Below are 19126 nucleotides of genomic sequence, written 5' to 3'. Positions count from 1 at the left end.
GATAGAGCACTGGCCCTGGAGTCAGGAGTACCTGAGTTCAAATCCAGCCTCAGACCCTTAACACTTACTAGCTGTGTGACCCTGGGCAAGTCACTTAATCCCCATTGCCCCACAAAAAAACAAAAACAAAAAACAAATTTTGGGGCAGCTAGGTGGCGCAGTGGATAGACCACTGGCTCTGAATTCAGGAGGACCTGAGTTCAAATCTGGCCTCAGACACTTAACACTTACTAGCTGTGTGACCCTGGGCAAGTCACTTAACCCTCATTGCCCCACCAAAAAAAAAAGATTACATAACAAATATTGGGGCAGCTAGGTGGCACAGAGGATAGAGCACTGGCTCTGAATTCAGGAGGACCTGAGTTCAAATCTGGCCTCAGACACTTAACACTTACTAGCTGTGTGACCCTGGGCAAGTCACTTAACCCTCATTGCCCCACCAAAATAAAAAGATTACATAACAAATATTGGGGCAGCTAGGTGGCACAGAGGATAGAGCACTGGCTCTGAATTCAGGAGGACCTGAGTTCAAATCCGGCCTCAGACACTTAACACGTACTAGCTGTGTGACCTTGGGCAAGTCACTTAATCCCAATTGCCTCATCGAAAAAAAATATATATTATATGAGGGGCAGCCAGGTGGCACAGTGGATAGAGCACTGGCCCTGGAGTCAGGAGGACCTGAGTTCAAATCCAGCCTCAGATACTTAACACGTACTAGCTGTGTGACCCTGGGCAAGTTACTTAACCCCAATTGCCTCACTAAAAAAAAAAAATATTAAATGAGCATCTACGATAGATTAAAAACTTCGGAGAAAACATTACTCAATGATTCTCTATCAAATGAGATATAACATGGGGAGATGTGTGCTCACTGAATTGTTTGTCACAATTATGAAGAGTATCCAAATGGAAGAGGAATTACCACCCTCCAGATGGTCTTTTTTAAAGGTGCTGGTTGCATTGAGCCTTTTACCTCTGAAATTTGGTTCACAAACACTTACAAGGGGTCAGTGGAACAATCCACATGGGAAATACTAAGTCGATGAAGAATTCTTGTTTACTAGATTAGTACATACAGTAAGATGTACAGCCCCCTGAATAAGCCCACCAGTTCATGTATAGCAGATAGACACTGAGAGGAATTTGGGATTAAAGGGGAGATGGTACAGGCTGGATTGACTTTGGGGAATTGAACAGCAATTCCACAACCCAAAGCTGATCTCTGGCATCAGAGCCCATCTTTCTACCACCAATATGCTTTGTGGCTATGATCCATGGAATGCCATAAACTCCCCAAAATTATATCCACAGGATACCCAGAGTGTAATGAAGTGATGCATGGTAAGAGTAAGAGAGGATTATTGCATATTGACAGTCATAGAATAAGGTGCAAAAGACATAAGGGAGGGCATTCATGCCTGGAAAAGGGGTCAGACCATTCCTGTTCCAGGAGGGAGGGATGGCAGATGAACAGAGAGCATGGTATACTGACAACCATAATGTATTCTGAGGACCAGAGGTGGGCCTCCAGCACTTTGGGTAGATCCTCCATGGAGGACTTGTGGAATGACATGCAATGATATGACTTGGCTTAGCTATGATCTACATCAATGGAAGAAATGCTGATGTTGATGAGGTTCATAGACCAATCAGAGTAACAGTGCAGTTTTGTAGTTTACAAAGCCAATGTAACGTATTTGGAAAGACTTGGTGAAGGTCCATCCATGGGGTGTCACTCTGAGTGTACTCTTGTGTGTGTGTGGCAACTGCAACATATAAAAGCTATCTTCTCTTTGAAGACTCCTCTCCTTAACACCTTCCTTGATCCCTTCCACTGAAAGTGACCCTTCTTTCCTCCATTGGCTCAGACACACTTTTCCTCATGACCCTATTGGCCCTCTTCCTCATGTTTTACTCCTCTGTATCACTACCCATTTCACTAATGTCTTCTGCCAATGCCTCTTCCTGCCATAGAGGGAAAGGCCATGAGCACTGATGGATTCTCCCAAACTAGAGAGGCTTAAAGCACCACTCAAAAGATGAATAGTGGGTCTGCTCTTCAAGGACCAGTCCAGTGCTGTTCATGTGACTCAGTCTCATGGTGGCTACATTGGGGTGAAGATTGGGGCCATATCTACTGAGTGATGGGAGAATGGAGGTGGGGGTTAGAAGGGTCAAGACCTCTGTGTGTTGTTTAAAAATCTAAGTGTGGGTTCTAATCTGCCCCCCCCAGTTTCGGGGGGTAAACTGGCTAAAATCACTGATAAATTCACCAAGAGTTTAGGCTTTTAAGGGTTTATTAAAAGATATAAGATAGTAAAGAGAGAGAAAGATTGAGAACAGATTTTTTTTTGGTGAGGCAATTGGGGTTAAGTGACTTGCCCAGGGTCACACAGCTAGTAAGTGTCAAGTGTCTGAGGCCAGATTTGAACTCAGGTCCTCCTGAATCCAGGGCTGGTGCTCTATCCACTGCAACACCTAGCTGCCCCAAGAACAGATTTCTTATAGCATTGAAATCCTAGCCTTCCTAACCTCCCACGTGAAGTCCTGCCACCAAGCCGATGTCTCCAACCCAAAGAGGAAGAACCCCTCCACCAACATCTGCTTCCTACTTTGTGTTCTCCTCCCCAAAATGGGAGGCTCCTCAAGTTGATTGACTGGTAGCTTTGATAGACAGTACCTATGAGCAAATGTCACTTCCTGACACCAAGGAACTGACCACATGGCTTGCCCTCAGATGCCTTCTCCTCATGGTGGAGCTTTCCTATGGTAACTCTCCAGCAGGTCGCATCACTCCAATCATTACATCTATGAGGGGAGGGAACATCCCCACAGGTGAAGCTGCAGCACCTAAAGTTTTTAAATATTGGGAAATAAAGGCAGGGAAGAATATGATGCATTTGGAAAGTCTTCTGACAACGATGGTTAAATCAGGTGTTTGGGACTTTGCCCTATAGACATAGATATAGACATAGACATACATATAGATGAGTTTCTCTTCAGCTACAACCTCCTCCAGAAAGCCTTCTCTGATCTCCCAGCTGGAAGTGGGCTATCTTTCTCCTAGATCCCTTGGTCTGATTCTCTCCTCTCTTCCCATGCTCCCACTCTCTTTTTTGTACAGGACTTGGCTGAGCAAATAGTATTTCTCCCCAGTAGAATGCAAATTCCTTGTGGGCATAATTACTGGCTTCCCAATGCTGAGCAGAGAGCCCTGCACACAAGAAGTGATTAACAAAGTATGGATATTGAATTGAATGACAGGTAACTTATGGATATTATATATTGATATATATTCACATGTGGATATAGATAGATAGATAGATAGATCTAACACCATATAGACCCTGAAACTCCCCACTATTCCTCTATTTCTTTCTTAAGAAACCATGTGCTCCAAATGGCCTGTGACACTTTCATTAATGCATACACACTCCCAACATATGTTCCCTTAAATGCTTATGTCTTTATTTCTGCTCTGGAGTGTGAGCTTCTATGGAATGGGGCGGGGGACAAGAACCCTGTTTCTGCTTCACCAGCCAACTGCCCCAAAGTTCCCCTTGGAGGCCCAGGAAGGAGCTCCAGTCTCCTTCACTAGGTGAGCTTCTTCAGGTTGAGGTGAATGCCATTCTTGGAACGCAAAATCAGCTGTAGCTGCTTGATGGGTGGCTGAGTGAGGTCTGGGGAGAATTCAAAGTGCAGCAGGCAGAGGGCTGCAACTACCTTCATCTCTGTCATGGCAAACTGCTGCCCAATGCAGTTCCTGTAGCCAGAGTCAAGAGAAAAATGGCCTCAGCCCCCGGTCCAGAGAGGCAGGAACAAGTTCATGCCTGCAGAACCTGGCTTCATGGGAGATACAGGTAGGGGATCAAAGCTGCCAAAGTACTTCATACACACACACACACACACACACACACACACACAGACGCACACATACATACACTATCTCATTGAAGCTACACAGCAATGGCATGAATGTTTATAGCCATTTTACAGAGGAGGAAATCAAGGCCCCATGCTCCCCCACATCAAAGGTGTGATTTGAACTGACTCCAAGAGCCACCCCACCCCCCAACCCCGGGCTTTATCCATTAACCTGTAATACTGCTCTAATAAAAACTGAAGAACACTGAATAAGAGCTGGATGGAGTTCCCCATGCAAACCAGGGTGCTGTGGCAGGCACGCAAGCTAAGAAGAGGGTACAGCAGTAAAAGGGAAACTAGACCTTGCTACTGATGGAAACCAAGCCATGGATGCAGCTAGTCGACCAACCAGTCAGTAAGTATTAAGTGCCTACTATGTGCCAAGCACTGTTCTAAGTTCTGGGGATACAAAGAGAGGTCAAAGATGGTCCCCACTTTCAGGGATCTCCCAGTCTAATGAGGGAAACAACGTGCCAACACAACTGGAAATATACAGTGATTCTCACAGAAATCAGGCATCTGGCCTGACTAGAAACAGGGTTATCTAGGCAGTGTGGATCCTCCTGCTCCCATACTGCTCCCACACTTGAAGGTCTGCAAAGTTCTTTGTAAGTATAATTTCATGGGGGCAGCTAGGTGGTGCAGCAGATAAAGCACTGGCCCTGGATTTAGGAGGACCTAAGTTCAAATCTGGCTTCAGACACTTGACACTTACTAGTTGTGTGACCCTAGGCAAGTCACTTAACCCTCATTGCCCCGCAAAAAAAAAAAAAAATATATATATATATATATATAATTTCATTAGAGCCTCCCAACAACCCTGTGAGGAAGGTGCTATTCCTATCCCCATTTTTACAGATGAGGAAATTGAGACAGAGGTCAAATGACTTGCCCAAGGTCACACACCTAGTAAGTATGTAAGGTTGGATTTGAATTCAGGGCTTCTTGATTGTATTGTACCTACCTAAGTCAGAATATGCTGCCTGATCAAGTCAAGTTATATTTATTAAAAACAGTGCCTGGAACAAAGCAAGGGCTTCATAAATGCTTGTTGATTTGACTTGATTTGCCTGACTGAGCACACTAAACTCCATTCCTTGAAATGTTCCTACAATCTTGCCTTATTCCTCTTCTGTGAGATGGCTCTACCTGCAAAGAGGGTGGGAAACAGGCTAATTGCAAAGCTGGTCCCCCCCCCCCCCCGTGTACTTGTGAGGGGAGGGAAAAGGGAGCTTTCATGGGGGACTTAGGTGAGGATAATCCAGGTAGGCAGTATAGTGAAGGAGCCTAGACAATTCACTTAACTACTGTGTTACTCAGTTTCCTTAACTATAAAATGGGGGTAACAATAACAACCTTCTATAGCAGTTGTAAGAATCAAATAAAATATTTGTAAAGTGCTTAGGCAGGACATAGTAGGTGCTTAATAAAAGGTTGTTTCTTCTTTCCTTCCTAATTCTGGGATTCCCTGCAGTTTCCCACTTCCAACATGCTGAGGGACATCACTGACCTGGGCCCGGCTGAGAAGGGCATGAAGGCAAAGGGATGACGTCCTGAGGAATTCTCGGGAGTGAAACGCAGGGGGTCAAATACCTGCAACAGAAGAGGGGGCTTGGCTTAGACATATCCTTAGCACCCCACTCCAAGGAACAGGAGATGAAGGACTGAAGCCCAGTTCTGACCCTGACAAATCTCCTTGTGGGCTTTAACCCCTATTAAGCACCAGCTGTGTGCAAAGCATTGTTTAAGTGGGGTAAGTAATACAAAAATAACTAAAAGAAGTGGCAGAAATGTTGGGCAACTTCTTCACTGCCAATAAATTCTGACAGATCTTGGGGAGGAGGGAATATGTTATACCATCTAAAGAGGGCAAATAGCACACCCACTTTCAGAAAGAAAAAGAGTGAAGTATCCACAAACTGTAGTTTGTAGTGAGTTTGCCTTCTATACCTGGTTAGCTCTAGATTCTGCTATCAAAGGGATGGTTGTTCAGTGTCTAGAAAAGGAAGCAATGATCACAAGGGGCAACTTGACTTCAAAAAGATCTGTCATTCTTTCCTTCCTTCCTTTTCTCTTTTCCTTTCTTCATTACTCTTCCTTTCTACTTCCCTCCTTCCTCTCTCTACTTCTTCTTTTCTCTCTTTCTTCTTCCTCCTCCATCTGCATCCTCTTTTCATGGTTACTAAAAGGGTAGGTCAGGTGAATTTTGTAGGCATTGAGATTTTAGTAAATAACTTCTACAATCTTTCTATTCTTATAATTAGATGAAATTGGACATGGTCATAAGACTGGCCCCAGAATGCATTATCAATAGCTTGATGTCAGCTTGGCAGGAGGGCTCCAATGTAGTATCTTGGGGGTTGACATTTGACCCTACGTCATTTGCCAGTTTTATCCTGGATGAAGGTTATTTGGCATGATTACCAAATTTGTGGATGATAAACATTTGAGAGGTGGGGGTAAACACATTGGATGACTGAGGAGAAAAAATCCTAATGGGGTAGAAACTTGAACTGAATCTAGTCGATTGAAATTCATAGGGATAAATGTAAAGTCTTCCACTTAGACTGAACAAACTCCACAAGTACATCAGGGAGGGCTTTCCTGGCAGGGAGCCTTTCTGAAAATGCCTCTGTGTATTTGAATGTCTGGACACACTAGCATAGGCATCAGCAGTGTGCTGTGTGGCAGACACACAAGCTTAGTGACCTTGACCTTCACCACAATGTAAAACTTCCATGAATAAGGAGGCAATCGCCCCTCCACACTCTGCCCTGAACAAACCACACATTGTGCATTCTAGGCATCTCATTTTAGGAAGGACTTTGATCAGCTGAAGAAGGTCTGGGGGAGAGTGACTGGGGTGAAAAATCATGCCATATGAGGATTATTGGAAGGAACTGAGCATATACAGTCTGGAGTAGAGAAGACTCAAGGAAACATAAGAGTTGCCTTCAAGTATTAGAAAGGATGTCATGTGGGAGGGAGGTTGAGTGTTGGTCAGCTTGGCCCCGGAAGGAAGAACCAGAAGTGTTGGGGGCAAGCTGTCACAAGGCTGGCTAGTCTCAAGGCTGGGACAACCTCCCTAATGATGCAAAATGAGCAGGCTCAGGCCAGCTCTACCGGAGTCATCCTCCTGGGAAGTGAGTCTTCAAGCAGAGTCTTTATGAGAGCTTGTCAGAGATGGTGCAGAAGGGCTTTTCATTCAGGTAGCAGTTGGATTTGAACACCCCCGCTCCCCTGCAACTTGGAGGTTCTGTCATTGTGATCATGGAAAGGACTTGAGGAGTGAGGTTTGGGAAAGTGTCAAAGGTAACCCACATAGGACACTGGGTGTGCGGTGGTGCCACAGACAGAGACTGGGAAGGCAGCAGGAATATCAGATTCAGGAGCAAAGAAAAGAGATACTTCCTTTCCTTTCCCTGGCCTCACTGCATGTCATTCTCTGCCCTCTCTGCCTGTATCTTTGGAGTGGCCTTGGGCAATGGCATCCTCCTCTTCCCCTTCTCTCCCCCCATCTTCTACCCTTTTCCTCTGCCTTATCCAGAGACAAACATCTTCCCTGAGAACAGCCTCCCCTGGTCTGTGGGAAACTTGCCCTTAGGGACATAGAGGACAGGGGTACCTCAGGGTCCATCCATACAGTGTGGTTCCTGTGAAGAGCATAAATGTGCAGAGAAATCAGGCCTCCTATAGGACAAGGAGAAAGGACAAAGATCAGCACTGATCATTTTGGTAATAGCCTTCACATGTCTGCCAACATGCACTCCCATCCGTTGCCTGCATAGCCCCACCTTCCAGCTTCCCAAGCCATTTGTGCTCCCTGTTCCATGGAGGGAACTGTCATCCATCCTTCCATCTCCAAGGCTTGAAATATCAGTATCATCCCTCTCCACCCTCCAACCTCAAGCTTGTAAGTCAACAAGTCTACAATTTTTCTGACATCCATCTCCTTCTCTCTACTCACATAGCCACTCCCCTAACCTTATCATCTTTCTTCTAGACTACTGTCTCCGACTTGTCTCCTTGCTTCTAATTTCACTCCGCTCCCATCTATCTTCCCCACTACTGATAACACAAGTCAGATCATGCTACTCCTTTGCTCAAAACCTTTCAATGGTTCCCAGTTGTGAAATCTTTGGCCTGGCATTCAGGGCCTTCCACAGTCCACATCCCACCTCTCCTGGCTTTGTTTCATTCTGCTCCCCTTCTACTCTAGGTTTAGCCAAACTAGAGTGCTCATTGTTCTACCCTCAGATATTTGTACCCCTACCCCAGGCCTGGGATGAATGCCTTCTTCAGGAGGAACCTCTTGTCATTCTTGTATTTCTTCAAAATTCAGGTCTCGTACTGGTACTACTGCTGGGATCACCCACCATCACCCCCAGGTGTTAGTGCTTTTTCACTCCTCCATCTTCCTTTCCATATATTTATTTCTGTGCAGGTTGTTTTCCTCAGCAAAATATAAGCTATTGGAAGGCAGGGGCCAACTTCCACCTTGTCTTTTTACCCCCACCATATAGCACAGTGCCTGACACATACTAGGTGTTTAATAAACGCTCTTTGGATTGTGAGACAGTGTTAAAGCCTTTTATCACACAGGGCTGTGAAGGAGGCAGGGCAGGGGGTTACTGGCTCCTTTTTATGACAGAGGAAACCAAAGCCCACAGAGGATGTGAATTGTCCAAGTGTCTGGGAATGAGCCAGAGGGAATCAGAAACAGGAAACACCAGCTTCAATTTTCTTTCACATCAACACTATATTTAGTCAATCAGTCAGTCAGTCCATAAATATTAAGCACCTACTATGTGCCAGGCACCATGCTAAGTCAAGGACCTCACAGGCTTAATGGGGGAGATGATGTTCAAACAATTATGTACATGGGGGCAGCTAGGTGTTGCAGTGGGATAGAGCACCGGCCCTGGAGTCAGGAGTACCTGAGTTCAAATCCGGCCTTAGACACTTAACACTTACTAGCTGTGTGACCCTGGGCAAGTCACTTAACCCCAATTGCCTCACTAAAACAACAACAACAACAACAACAACAACAACAACAAACAATTATGTACATGCAGGATGAATGGAAGGTAAGAATGGAAGGGCTGGGGGGGGCGGAGTCAAGACGGTGGAGGAAAGACATTAAACCCACAGGGCTCCTGATATAATAACCCCCAAAATAGCAATAAAAGAACCTTTGGGGCAGAAAAACACACAAAAATAGGGGCTGAGAGTTTTCTCCAGCTATAGATAGATTTTAGGGGGCCTAACCCTGCAATTGGGCAGACACACCAGACACCTGCCAGAGGAATTTGCCCCAGTGCCTCTGAATTGGCTGTAGCAATGGCACTGAGTGCTCGGTCAGACTGAATGGCTGGCCCGGGGCGGGGGGGGGGGGGGGGGGGGGAGGGGGAGGGGTTAAGTGCAGGGGTACTAGTGGACTTGGGGGAAGGATTCAACTATCCCACCCCAGTGGGGAACCAGGAAGAAATCCTGAGTGGCGAGAGACCCAGGTAGGGGAGGGGAGCAGGGGAGCAGTCTCATCGGAAGCTGAGAACTACACCACAGAAAGCTTTGCTGATTGGTTGCTTAGTGAAGTAGGCCTGAGGTTATCTCTGGACCTGAGAACAGGCCAGGTGAGATTAAAGCCTGCCTCCCCTCAACCCAAAACACCTGGGACCCTCTGAAGCTGAGAACAGGAGTGGAGCCAAGAAGCAGTGCCCCCCAACCCCCACTGGAGAGTTTAAAATCAAATGAAAGTGAGGCCAGGCAGGCTGAGAAGAAGCCCAACCATCCCCCGGGCCACGCTGTAGCTTGAACAGTATGTCCTGGAAGCAGCGCCACACTTAAAGAAGGAGTTAAAAGCCAAGAAATAGTAAGCCAGGATGAGTAGGCAGAGAAAGCAGAAGACCATTGAAAACTTTTTTGGGGGTAAGGTAGAGCACAAGACAACCTCAGAAGAAGAAGATAATAACAGGGTCAAAGCTCCAACATCCAAAGCTTCCAAGAAAAATATGAACTGGTCTAAGGCCATGGAAGCTCTCAAAAGGGACTTTGAAGAGAAAGTAGGAGAAATAGAAAGAAGATGTAGAGAAAAGGAGGAAAGAATGGAAAGGGAAATGAGAGCAATGCAGGAGAGTCATGAGAAAAAAAGTCAACAGTTTGAAAAGCCAAATGGAAAAGGAGATTAAAAAACTGTCTGATGAAAATAACTGCCTAAGAATTAGGATTTAACAAATGGAAGCTAGTGACCTTATGAGAAACCAAGACACAGTAAAGCAAATCCAATTGAATGAAAAAATAGAGGGCAATGTGAAATATCTCCTTGGAAAATCAGCTGACCTAGAAAATAAATCTAGGAGAGATAATTTGAAAATCATTGAGCTACCTGAAAACCATGACCAAAACAAAAGCTTAGACACCATTCTCCAAGAGATTGTGAGGGAAAATTGCCCTGATATTCTAGAAGCAGAAGGCAAAATAGAAATTGAAAGAATTCAGCGATCACCTCCTGAAAGAGATCCCAAAAGGAAAACCTCCAGGAATATTATAGCCAAATTCCAGAACTCCCAGGTCAAGGAGAAAATACTGCAAGCAGCTAGAAAAAAAGGAATTCAAATACTGTGGAGCTCCAATAAGGATAAAGCAAGATCTAGCAGCTTCTCCATTAAAGGACCGAAGGGCATGGAATATGATACTCCAGAGGGCAAGGGAACTGGGACTTCAGCCAAAAATCACGTACCCAGCAAAACTGAGTATAATTTTTCAGAGGCAAAAATGGGATTTCAATGAGAAAGAGGTCTTTCAAGCATTTGTGATGAAAAGACCGGAACTGAATAGAAAATTTGACTTTTAAATACAAGATCCTGGAGAAGCATAAAAAGGTAAACGGGAAAAAGACTTCATGAAGGATATTAAAAGATCAAACTGTTTACATTCCTACATGGGAAGATAATACTTTGAAAACATAAGAACTATATCATAAGAAATTCACAGAAGACAGGGCTGAACTGAATATGAAGGGATGATATCTGTAAAGCAGTTATGTTTTGTTCCTTGTAGGGCAGACAGGGTGGGGTGTCTTATGTCTGGGACTGGATTTAGGCTTGGGGCCTCCTGGGTCCAGGGCTGATGCTTTGTCCACTGTGCTAACTAAGTAATCCATGATGACATCATTAAAATAGGGTTGAGGTGTAGGAGGAATAAACTGGGGGAGGGAGAAGGGGAGAAGGTCTGGGGAGAAGTAGTTCACATGAAGGAAACAAGAAGAAAGCTTATGGAGGAGAGTAGAGAGGGGGAAGGAGTTGAGGAGTGAGTGAACTTTAATATCATCAGAATTGGCTCAAAGAAGGACTAACATACATACTCAAGTAGGTATAATAATATATTTTTGCCCTGGGGGGGAGGGGAAAAAGGGGGGAAAGGGAAGGAGGAAAGGGCAGATTGGGGGAGAGAGCAGTAAAAAGCAAAACACTTTCAAGGAGAATGAAGATGTTCTGCATTACTGCACCAGTATGACATATTGAATTGCTTGATCTCATAGTGAGGGTTCAGGAGGGAGGGAGGAAGAAAAATTTAGAACACAGAATTAGCTCAGGGACCCTGATATCATTGGAGTGGGCTCATGGAGGGAATAGCTTTCATACCCAATTGGGAGGAGCAATCTATTTAACCCTGCAGGAAAATAGGAGGGGAAGACGATAAGGAAGGAAGGGCGGAAAAAGGGAGTTCAGAGCGAGGGAGAGGATAGTCAAAAGTAAAACACCTCTGAGGAGGAATAGGTAAAAAGAAGATAGAGTAAATGTCATGGGAAGGGAGTGGGATGGAGGGAAATAGTTATGATGATTGATTATAGTGGCAAAATGTATGGTACCTCCTTTGCTGGGCTTTTATGAAGAAAATTCTCTGTCAAGCTTAAGGTACTATATAAAGGTTATGATGAACAGGATACTATCAGAAAAACCTGGAAAGACCTACATGACCTGAAGCAGAGTGAAATGTACTGTATACAAAATAACAGCAATAGTTGGGGATGATCTGCTGGGAAGCATGTGGTTATTTTCAGCAAGGCAATGATCCAATATAACCCTGAAAGACTTATGAAGATTGCAGCTCATCTGCAGAGAAAGAACTGATAGTATCTGAAAACAGATGGAAATACATTTTAAATTTTTTTTCATTTCCTCTTTGACAATTCCTTAATCTGAAGTTTTGGGGTTTTTTTTACTGTTTTCTCTCACAACTAGCTAATATGGGAAATTTTCCATGACTACTCGTGTATAACTTATTTTGAATTGCTTGAGTTCTTGTGGGTGGGGATGGGAATGGAGGGGGGAAGAGATGTTGGAACACAAAGTTTTTTTTTTTAATTGATGTTAAAATTTTGGTTTTACATATATTTTGGAAAATAAAATTCTATTCAAAAATAAAAAAGAATGGAGGGGCTGCACTAGTAGAGGGAGTAGAGGGATTGGGAAAAGCTTCTTGAAAAAGATAGGCTTTGAGATGTCTTGAAGAAAGCCAAGAAAGCTAGGAGGTAGAAGTGAGGAAGGAGAACATTTCGGGGATGATGGATAGCCAGGAAAAAGACACAGAGATGAGAGATGGGGGTAGCAGGGGTGAGAAACAGCAAGTAAGCCAGTGTAATAGGAACAAGTCCTACAAGTGTAGATGAGAGTCAAGCACGAGATGGGACAGCTTTGTGTTCCAATTAAAGGACTTTATATTTGATCCTGGAGGTAACAGGGAGTCAAACCAAGTCAAATTATCAAGAATTTATTAAGGGCTTACTAGGTGCCAGGCACTGTGCTAAGCCCTAAGGATACAAATACAAGCAAACCAAAAAGGAAAAAAATGAACTTGCTACTGTATCTTTAAGATGCTATTGAATCTTTGAGTGTGGAATCATTCTGTAGGTCTCTGGGAAAGGAGACTTACTCAGGAGATTGTAAACTGAGATAGCTAAAGGACGGATAGAAGAAAAGAACTAAGAAAACTGAGTTAACTCATGGTATAAAGAAACATAAAGAAGATTTTGAAACGAGATTGTTTTATAGTTATCTTGTGAAAATTGAGTAATAGGAGCTGGCTTCTAGAACTGAGAAGTCAGGAGTTGTAATGATAGCTAAAGGTGACTAGCTGTGATCTTTCTTACAAATGATAGAATGTAAATAATTTGTTTTATTGTTACAGTGTTAATATAAAGTAATAATAATTGCCAGAATTTATATAATGCTTTAAGGTTTGTGAAGTGTTTTATGTGTACTCTCTCGTTTTATCCTCACAGCAACCTTAAGAGGGATATGCATCCCCATTTTAGGGATGAGGCATAGAGAGGTCAGGTGATTTGCTCAGGGTCTTATAGTTAGTAAGTACCTGAGGCTGGATTTGAGCCTAGGCATTCTGTGATAAATCCAGCACTGTTTACAAGTATAGGCTATGGCCCCGGGGATCTGAGTCACCTTCAGCCTACCTTTAGGCAGTGACCTCCCATCTGGGAAGGTTACAGGCTTGCTGAGTTGGCGGTACACCTGGGGCACAGCGGGATACAGGCGTAAGCTCTCCTTGATGCACAGGGTGAGGTAGGTCATTTTTGCCAGGTCTTCCCTGTGAGGTACACGGTTATCCTTTCAAGAGGGTCCAAGAAGGATCGCAGGTCCTGTGGAGAATCTCCCACTCCCAACCCCTCTCACCCTTCTTGATCCCTACAGCCCCATGTTCTAGCTTCCTTGGGGAGTCAAGGCAAGGATGGGGAAGTGGGGGGATGTTTCCCAGGTGCCCAGGTTGGGAGCCTTCCCATTTATTGAGCCCAAAGTTGATCTCTGTTGTTTCTCTCACCCTTCTACCCCAATCTCTAAGGACTCCCAGCCCTCCCGGGTACACAGCAGGCTAAGTCTGACCTCTGAGTATTTATTTGCTCGGGTCAATAATCCACCCAGAGTGCCCTCCGTCTTCTCTCTGCCTCCACAAGTCAAGCATGTTCTCCAAGACCCAGCCTGAAGCCTCTTGCTGGCTGCCTTTTCTGACCACCCCAGCCTTCAGTCTATGAGTCCCTGAAGTATTCACTTCCTGAGCCATCCAGGTGAGCCCCTGATCTCACACTCTCCTGTCCCTTTCATGTGAGCCTTGTCATCTCTGCCTGCCTGAGGGCTGCCTGAGCACAGGCTACGTCTCTGTACCTGCCTCTCCAACAGGGCTGGGAATGCAGGAGAGTCTGGCTCAACTTTCCCTCCCTTTTCTTCTCCTGGAATTTAGTTCCAGTCAAACTGACTCCCATCCCTTCCCTGATCCCCAGGGAGCCAGGAGAGAATGCAACAGGGACAGACTGGTTCTTTCAGTCCCTGGCACACTCCAGTTCAGAAATGGGCAGGGAAGAGGTTGCTCTCACCATTGGACAGTGTCACGACCCTGTAGGATTTCCTGGATCTCCTTCCGGCAGAGGGTCTGGTGCTCAGGGTAGAGGGCCATGCAGTACAGGAACCAGGAGATGCTGCTGGTGGTGGTGTCATGGCCTTCAAACATGAATGTGTCCACTTCAGCCCGTAGGTCCATGTCTGACAATTTGGTCTTGCTCTCATCCTGTGGGGATGGGTAAGACGGGGGAGGGAAGAGGAACCCAGACATTGCTCAATTGTCCATTTTATGGATTAGCCATACCTGAAAATTTCCTCCAAGGTTAGTTCCCTTTGGAACCTTTCCTCCAGCTCTGGGATCTCTCCTCACCCCCTTCTTAGTCCTCTCCCTAACACTGCCCCTCAGTATCCCTGCACACCAACATCTCCAGAGGCCTTCCCATAGACACACAGAGCTCTACTTCCCACACTCAGCCCCACTTCCCTCTCATTGCCTTGCCTATTCCCAAGTCTTATTGACTTCACCTCCACAACATCCCTCACAACCGTCACTCCTCTCCCTGCCCCTAGGCAGCCATCACCTTCCTCCTGGTCCTTCTTATAACCTGCCTTGACTATTCTTGCCAAGGGCTTCTGCCTGGTTCTAGTCCCCTTCCTCGTCCTAGTATAAGCTGCCTGGGCCACTCCACAGTGCCCCTTCCCCACTCTGCACCCCCCCCATAAGTAACCCTCCAATGTGTGGGGGATAAGGGACAAACTCCTGGCCCTGGCCTTCAAGGCCTTTCACAATAAGGCCCCAGTCAACCTTTTAAACCTTATTTTAATCTTCCATATTTTATTCCTTTTTTTACAGACAAGAAAACTGAGGCTCAGAACTGAGTTAAGGCCATATGACTAACAAGTCTAGGAGTAAAGATGGAACATGGGACTCAGGAAACATCTCTCTGTGTCTGTCTTTCTGTCTCTGTCTCTCTGTCTCTCTCCCCATCTCTTCTTGCTGTGCCTCTCCCATGATCCTCCATTCCTCATGCCTTTGTACAGGCATTCCCCATGCCTGCAATGATCCCACTCTTCACCTCTACCCCTTAGCATCTCTAGCTTCCTTCCAGGTTCAGCTCAAGTTTTCCCTTTATCAGATTCTCTGTTTGACCGGTGACACCCCTCTCCATGACCCCTCCTAATCATGTGTGCATATTCTGTGCATACTTATACTGTGGACACATTGTCTGAGCCTATGGAATGTAAATGCCTTTAGGGCAGGGCTGTCCTATGCTTGCTTTTGTATCCCCAGTGATTCTCAGTGTCTGCAGATTGGGCCTTAATTTATGCTCTTTGGTTGGTTGACTGGATGACCAGTCCAGCCCATTTCCAATCACAATCTCCTGGTTGACATTTTTTAGACCTTGTATCATGAACAAATCATCCTTGGTGATCGCTTCAGCCTACATACACCAACTATGGAGCCCTCGATTGCTCTTTGGTGCTTTGCCATTCAAATTCTTTGGAGACAGTGGTCTTCCATGGTTCACCTTAGATGATGAGCCTGAGAGCTGCACCAGAAGAATACCGGTGTACAAGAAGGGGTTTTGTCTGGGAGAAGCTCAGTATCCTTTGGAAGCTCTGGGTAATTTTCAAGTCTATCCTGGGAATCTCTCCCTGGAAGGAGCTTCTCTGTGACAGTCAGTGGAAGACCCTTGGCGAGTCACCACCTCTCTGTTTTATGCCTTTCTTGATATTGGTCATCAGAGAATCATTGAACAAAGTCAACTCGATGGTCACATGTATTATTTTACAGGAAGTGGGGTGGAGAAGGGGCTAGATGAGATGACCCCTGAAGTCTCTAGTTCTGAAGTCTCAGCGTCTTTCATTGTTTTGTTTTTGTTTTTGTTTTTTTGGTGGATTTTTGGGGTTTTTTGTGAGGCAGTTGGGGTTAAGTGACTTGCCCAGGGTCACACAGCTAGTAAATGTCAACTGTCTGAGGCCAGATTTGAACTCAGGTCCTCCTGAATCCAGGGCAGGTGTTCTATCCACTGCACCACCTAGCTGCCCCTTTTCATTGTTTTTAATGGTCCAGGAGCTGAGAACATCAGTGAGGTGACGGGCACCATTTAGGCTTACTTTGATAAAGGCTTTGGAGGCAGGAAAAGGTCCAGGGAGGAGAATTCTGCCCATGGAGAATAGCCTGAGGAGGGCACAAGAAAGGCCTGAGTGTCAAGGGAAAGGGAGAGGACAGAGACAGTAGCAATGGAGAGAAAAGAGTTTCAATTTGGCCTGGAGAAAAACCCTGCGGGTGAATCTCAGCTCCTCTGTCTACACATCTTGGAGGCCTCCTTGACTCACCTTTACTCCAAGGAGAATGTCCAGAAAATCCAGATGTCTCTTCTTCTGTGTCTTCTCCAGCTTCTCCCCCTTCAGGGCAGCCTTTCGTTCCCTAATCACTTTGTCTGTGCCAGGGAATTATAATTAATCCCAGAAGAAACCTTATGGAATCCACAGTCCAACCCCCCATTCCTAATTTCAAAGAAAGGGAAAGTGGCTGGCTGACAATCACACAGCTCATCAGTGGCAAAGCAAAATGAGAATGGGGCCTCCTGAAAGTGCCCACTTTGTTTTTTGGGGTTTTTTGCACAGGGCAATGAAGGTTAAGTGACTTGCCCAGGGTCACACAGCTAGTAAGTGTCAAGTGTCTGAGGTTGGATTTGAACTCAGGTCCTCCTGAATCCAGGGCCGGTGCTTTATCTAATGTGCCCCCTAGCTGTCCCCGGGGGAAGGAGAGTATTGAAAAAAATAGGGGAAGAATGAAATCTTCCTAGGAAAAATCTTACAGAAAATCAGAGATTGAATAACTGAGTAGGGCATAAAAGAGGTCTCAGCATAATGAATAAATGCTGTAGAGAAAAGAATGCCAGAAGAACTCTCTGCAAGGAAATAACAAGATAATAGCACCCAACCCCCTTGGACAGAGTGAGAAGATCTCTCATAATGTTGTTTGGAAAGTCAGACATGGGAAGATCTTGGCATTGATGAAAATGGGAATAAGATCTTTGAATGTGAACAGGAGAATCCACAGTGTAAAAATTGGTGGTAAATTGTGTCAAAGCAGTGGACTCCCTGAGGAGTAAGATGGTGCTGGCATGGATGGAAGTCCCAGTAACAGCAGCATCAGTGAAAAATGCACATGTGGGAGACTTCAGATCTCTCCAAACTAGAGCAAGAGACTCAAGGAAAGAGTTCATTCATCTACCCTGAGAATGACTGATATTGGAAAATATTAATAAATAGCCTGAATATCATATTATAGAAAATCATCCAAGAAAATTGACCTGGAATATTAGAAACAAGAGTCTGAGAGCAAATGGTTAAAATCTATAGGATGTTAAAGGGTGAGACAAAAACAGAATAAAAACTGGTTTGCGAGCTAAGGACCTGGATTTGAATCTCATCTCAGATACTTACTAGCTGCTAGGGCAGTCCTCACAGATTACCTGTGGGAGAGGGAGACAGGGACAGGAAAGGGAAAAGGAAAAGAAAGTGGGAGAGGGAGAAAAGAGAGAGGGGGGAGGAAGAGGGAGAGGAAAAGAAAGAGACAGAGAGGGAGAGAGGGGGAGATAAGGGAAGGAGGGAGGGAGAGAGAGAGATATGAAGGAGGGAGAGAGAGAAGGAGAGAAATGGGGAAACAGAGAAATACAGAGACAGGGACTCGGAGATAGAGAACAAAGTAGATGTACAAAAAAACTCCCCTTAAAAGATATTTAAAACATTCACGAAAGATGGACGGAAGGGCAGGTGATGGATAATTAATCCAGAAGAGAATCACCAATGTCCAAGAGTAGTATGAAGGATCCAAGGTTCAGGATTAATAAATACTAAGGATTCTGGAAAGGTTATTTAAAACATTAGGAAATGAGAGGAAGCCAGGAGTCAAACCACCCCTCGGAATGTCTGAGAGATAACAGAAATCCTTCTCTTATTGAGAGGTAGAGATAGAGTTTCTGCTCTTGCCACTGAGCCCAGGAAAACTCAGGCTTTGGATGCTGAAAGACCTGAAGGATGTCATTTCCAAGTCCTGGTCAGTGACCACCCAAAAGACCTTGGAGAACTTAAGAGGTGCCACAGGCCTAGAAAAGGGCAACAACCAGGATTTTTTAAAATTGGGATAAGGTGAGAGGAGGTAAAATATAAACTGATAAGAATTTGACTTTTGATTCCATACGAAGTTGTAGGGTATATTATTAAAGAGTTGGCTTGTGGCCATTTAGAAAGGGAAGCTGTGATCACTCAGGATCAGTCTGGCTTCCGCAGAAGCAGGTTAATTTCCTTTTCTTTCCTGTTCCTTTGACTGGCCAATCAGGAGAATGCTGCAGGTTTTGTTTATTTAGATTTTAGCTAGGTATTTTACAAAATCTCATCTGCTCTCCTTGTTGACCAGGTGGGGAGCTCTAGAGGAAAATAACATTTGCTGGTTAGAAGCTGATGGAATGATGGGAACCTGCTCAGGAATTTCTACCACCTGGAAGGAGGTCTCCTGTGGAATGCTCCATTGATCTGAGCCTGGCCCTCCGCTGTTTAACACTTTTATCTGTGACTCAGGTGAAGGCATAGATGGACTAATTGTTAAATTTACAGGTGGCATGAAGTTTTGAATTCTATCTAATACCATGGATGACATGATATAAGAAGATCTTGACAACTTAGATAAATAGGCCAGATCTAAGACACTTTCAAGGTAAAAATGCAGAGTCCCACACCTGAGTTCCAAATATCAATTACAAAAGTAGAAAATAGACATACACTGAGAATCTGGAGGAGAAACTAAGGGTATCTAAGGGGAGAACCAATGGGAGACACAG

At 44.9% G+C, this 19126-nt stretch overlaps 1 protein-coding gene across 1 annotated transcript in view; it reads right to left on the bottom strand.

Annotated features, from left to right (window-relative positions):
* Positions 1-3597: 3597 nt before the first annotated feature.
* The window catches only part of LOC122755585 (cytochrome P450 4B1-like), a 34102-nt gene continuing 18573 nt past the window's right edge, over positions 3598-19126 (bottom strand). Inside the window, exons 7-12 of the mRNA XM_044004205.1 lie at positions 16617-16720; positions 14312-14502; positions 13397-13530; positions 7553-7617; positions 5438-5520; positions 3598-3766 (exon numbers count right to left, since the gene is read on the bottom strand). Of these exons, the coding sequence (XP_043860140.1) occupies positions 3598-3766; positions 5438-5520; positions 7553-7617; positions 13397-13530; positions 14312-14502; positions 16617-16720 (746 nt within the window). The remainder of the gene's footprint in view (positions 3767-5437; positions 5521-7552; positions 7618-13396; positions 13531-14311; positions 14503-16616; positions 16721-19126) is intronic.

Source organism: Dromiciops gliroides, chromosome 4, assembly GCF_019393635.1.
Source record: "Dromiciops gliroides isolate mDroGli1 chromosome 4, mDroGli1.pri, whole genome shotgun sequence".
Lineage (NCBI taxonomy): Eukaryota > Metazoa > Chordata > Mammalia > Microbiotheria > Microbiotheriidae > Dromiciops > Dromiciops gliroides.
Note: the sequence above shows the minus strand (reverse complement) of the source record. Positions and strands in the feature narration are given on the sequence as shown.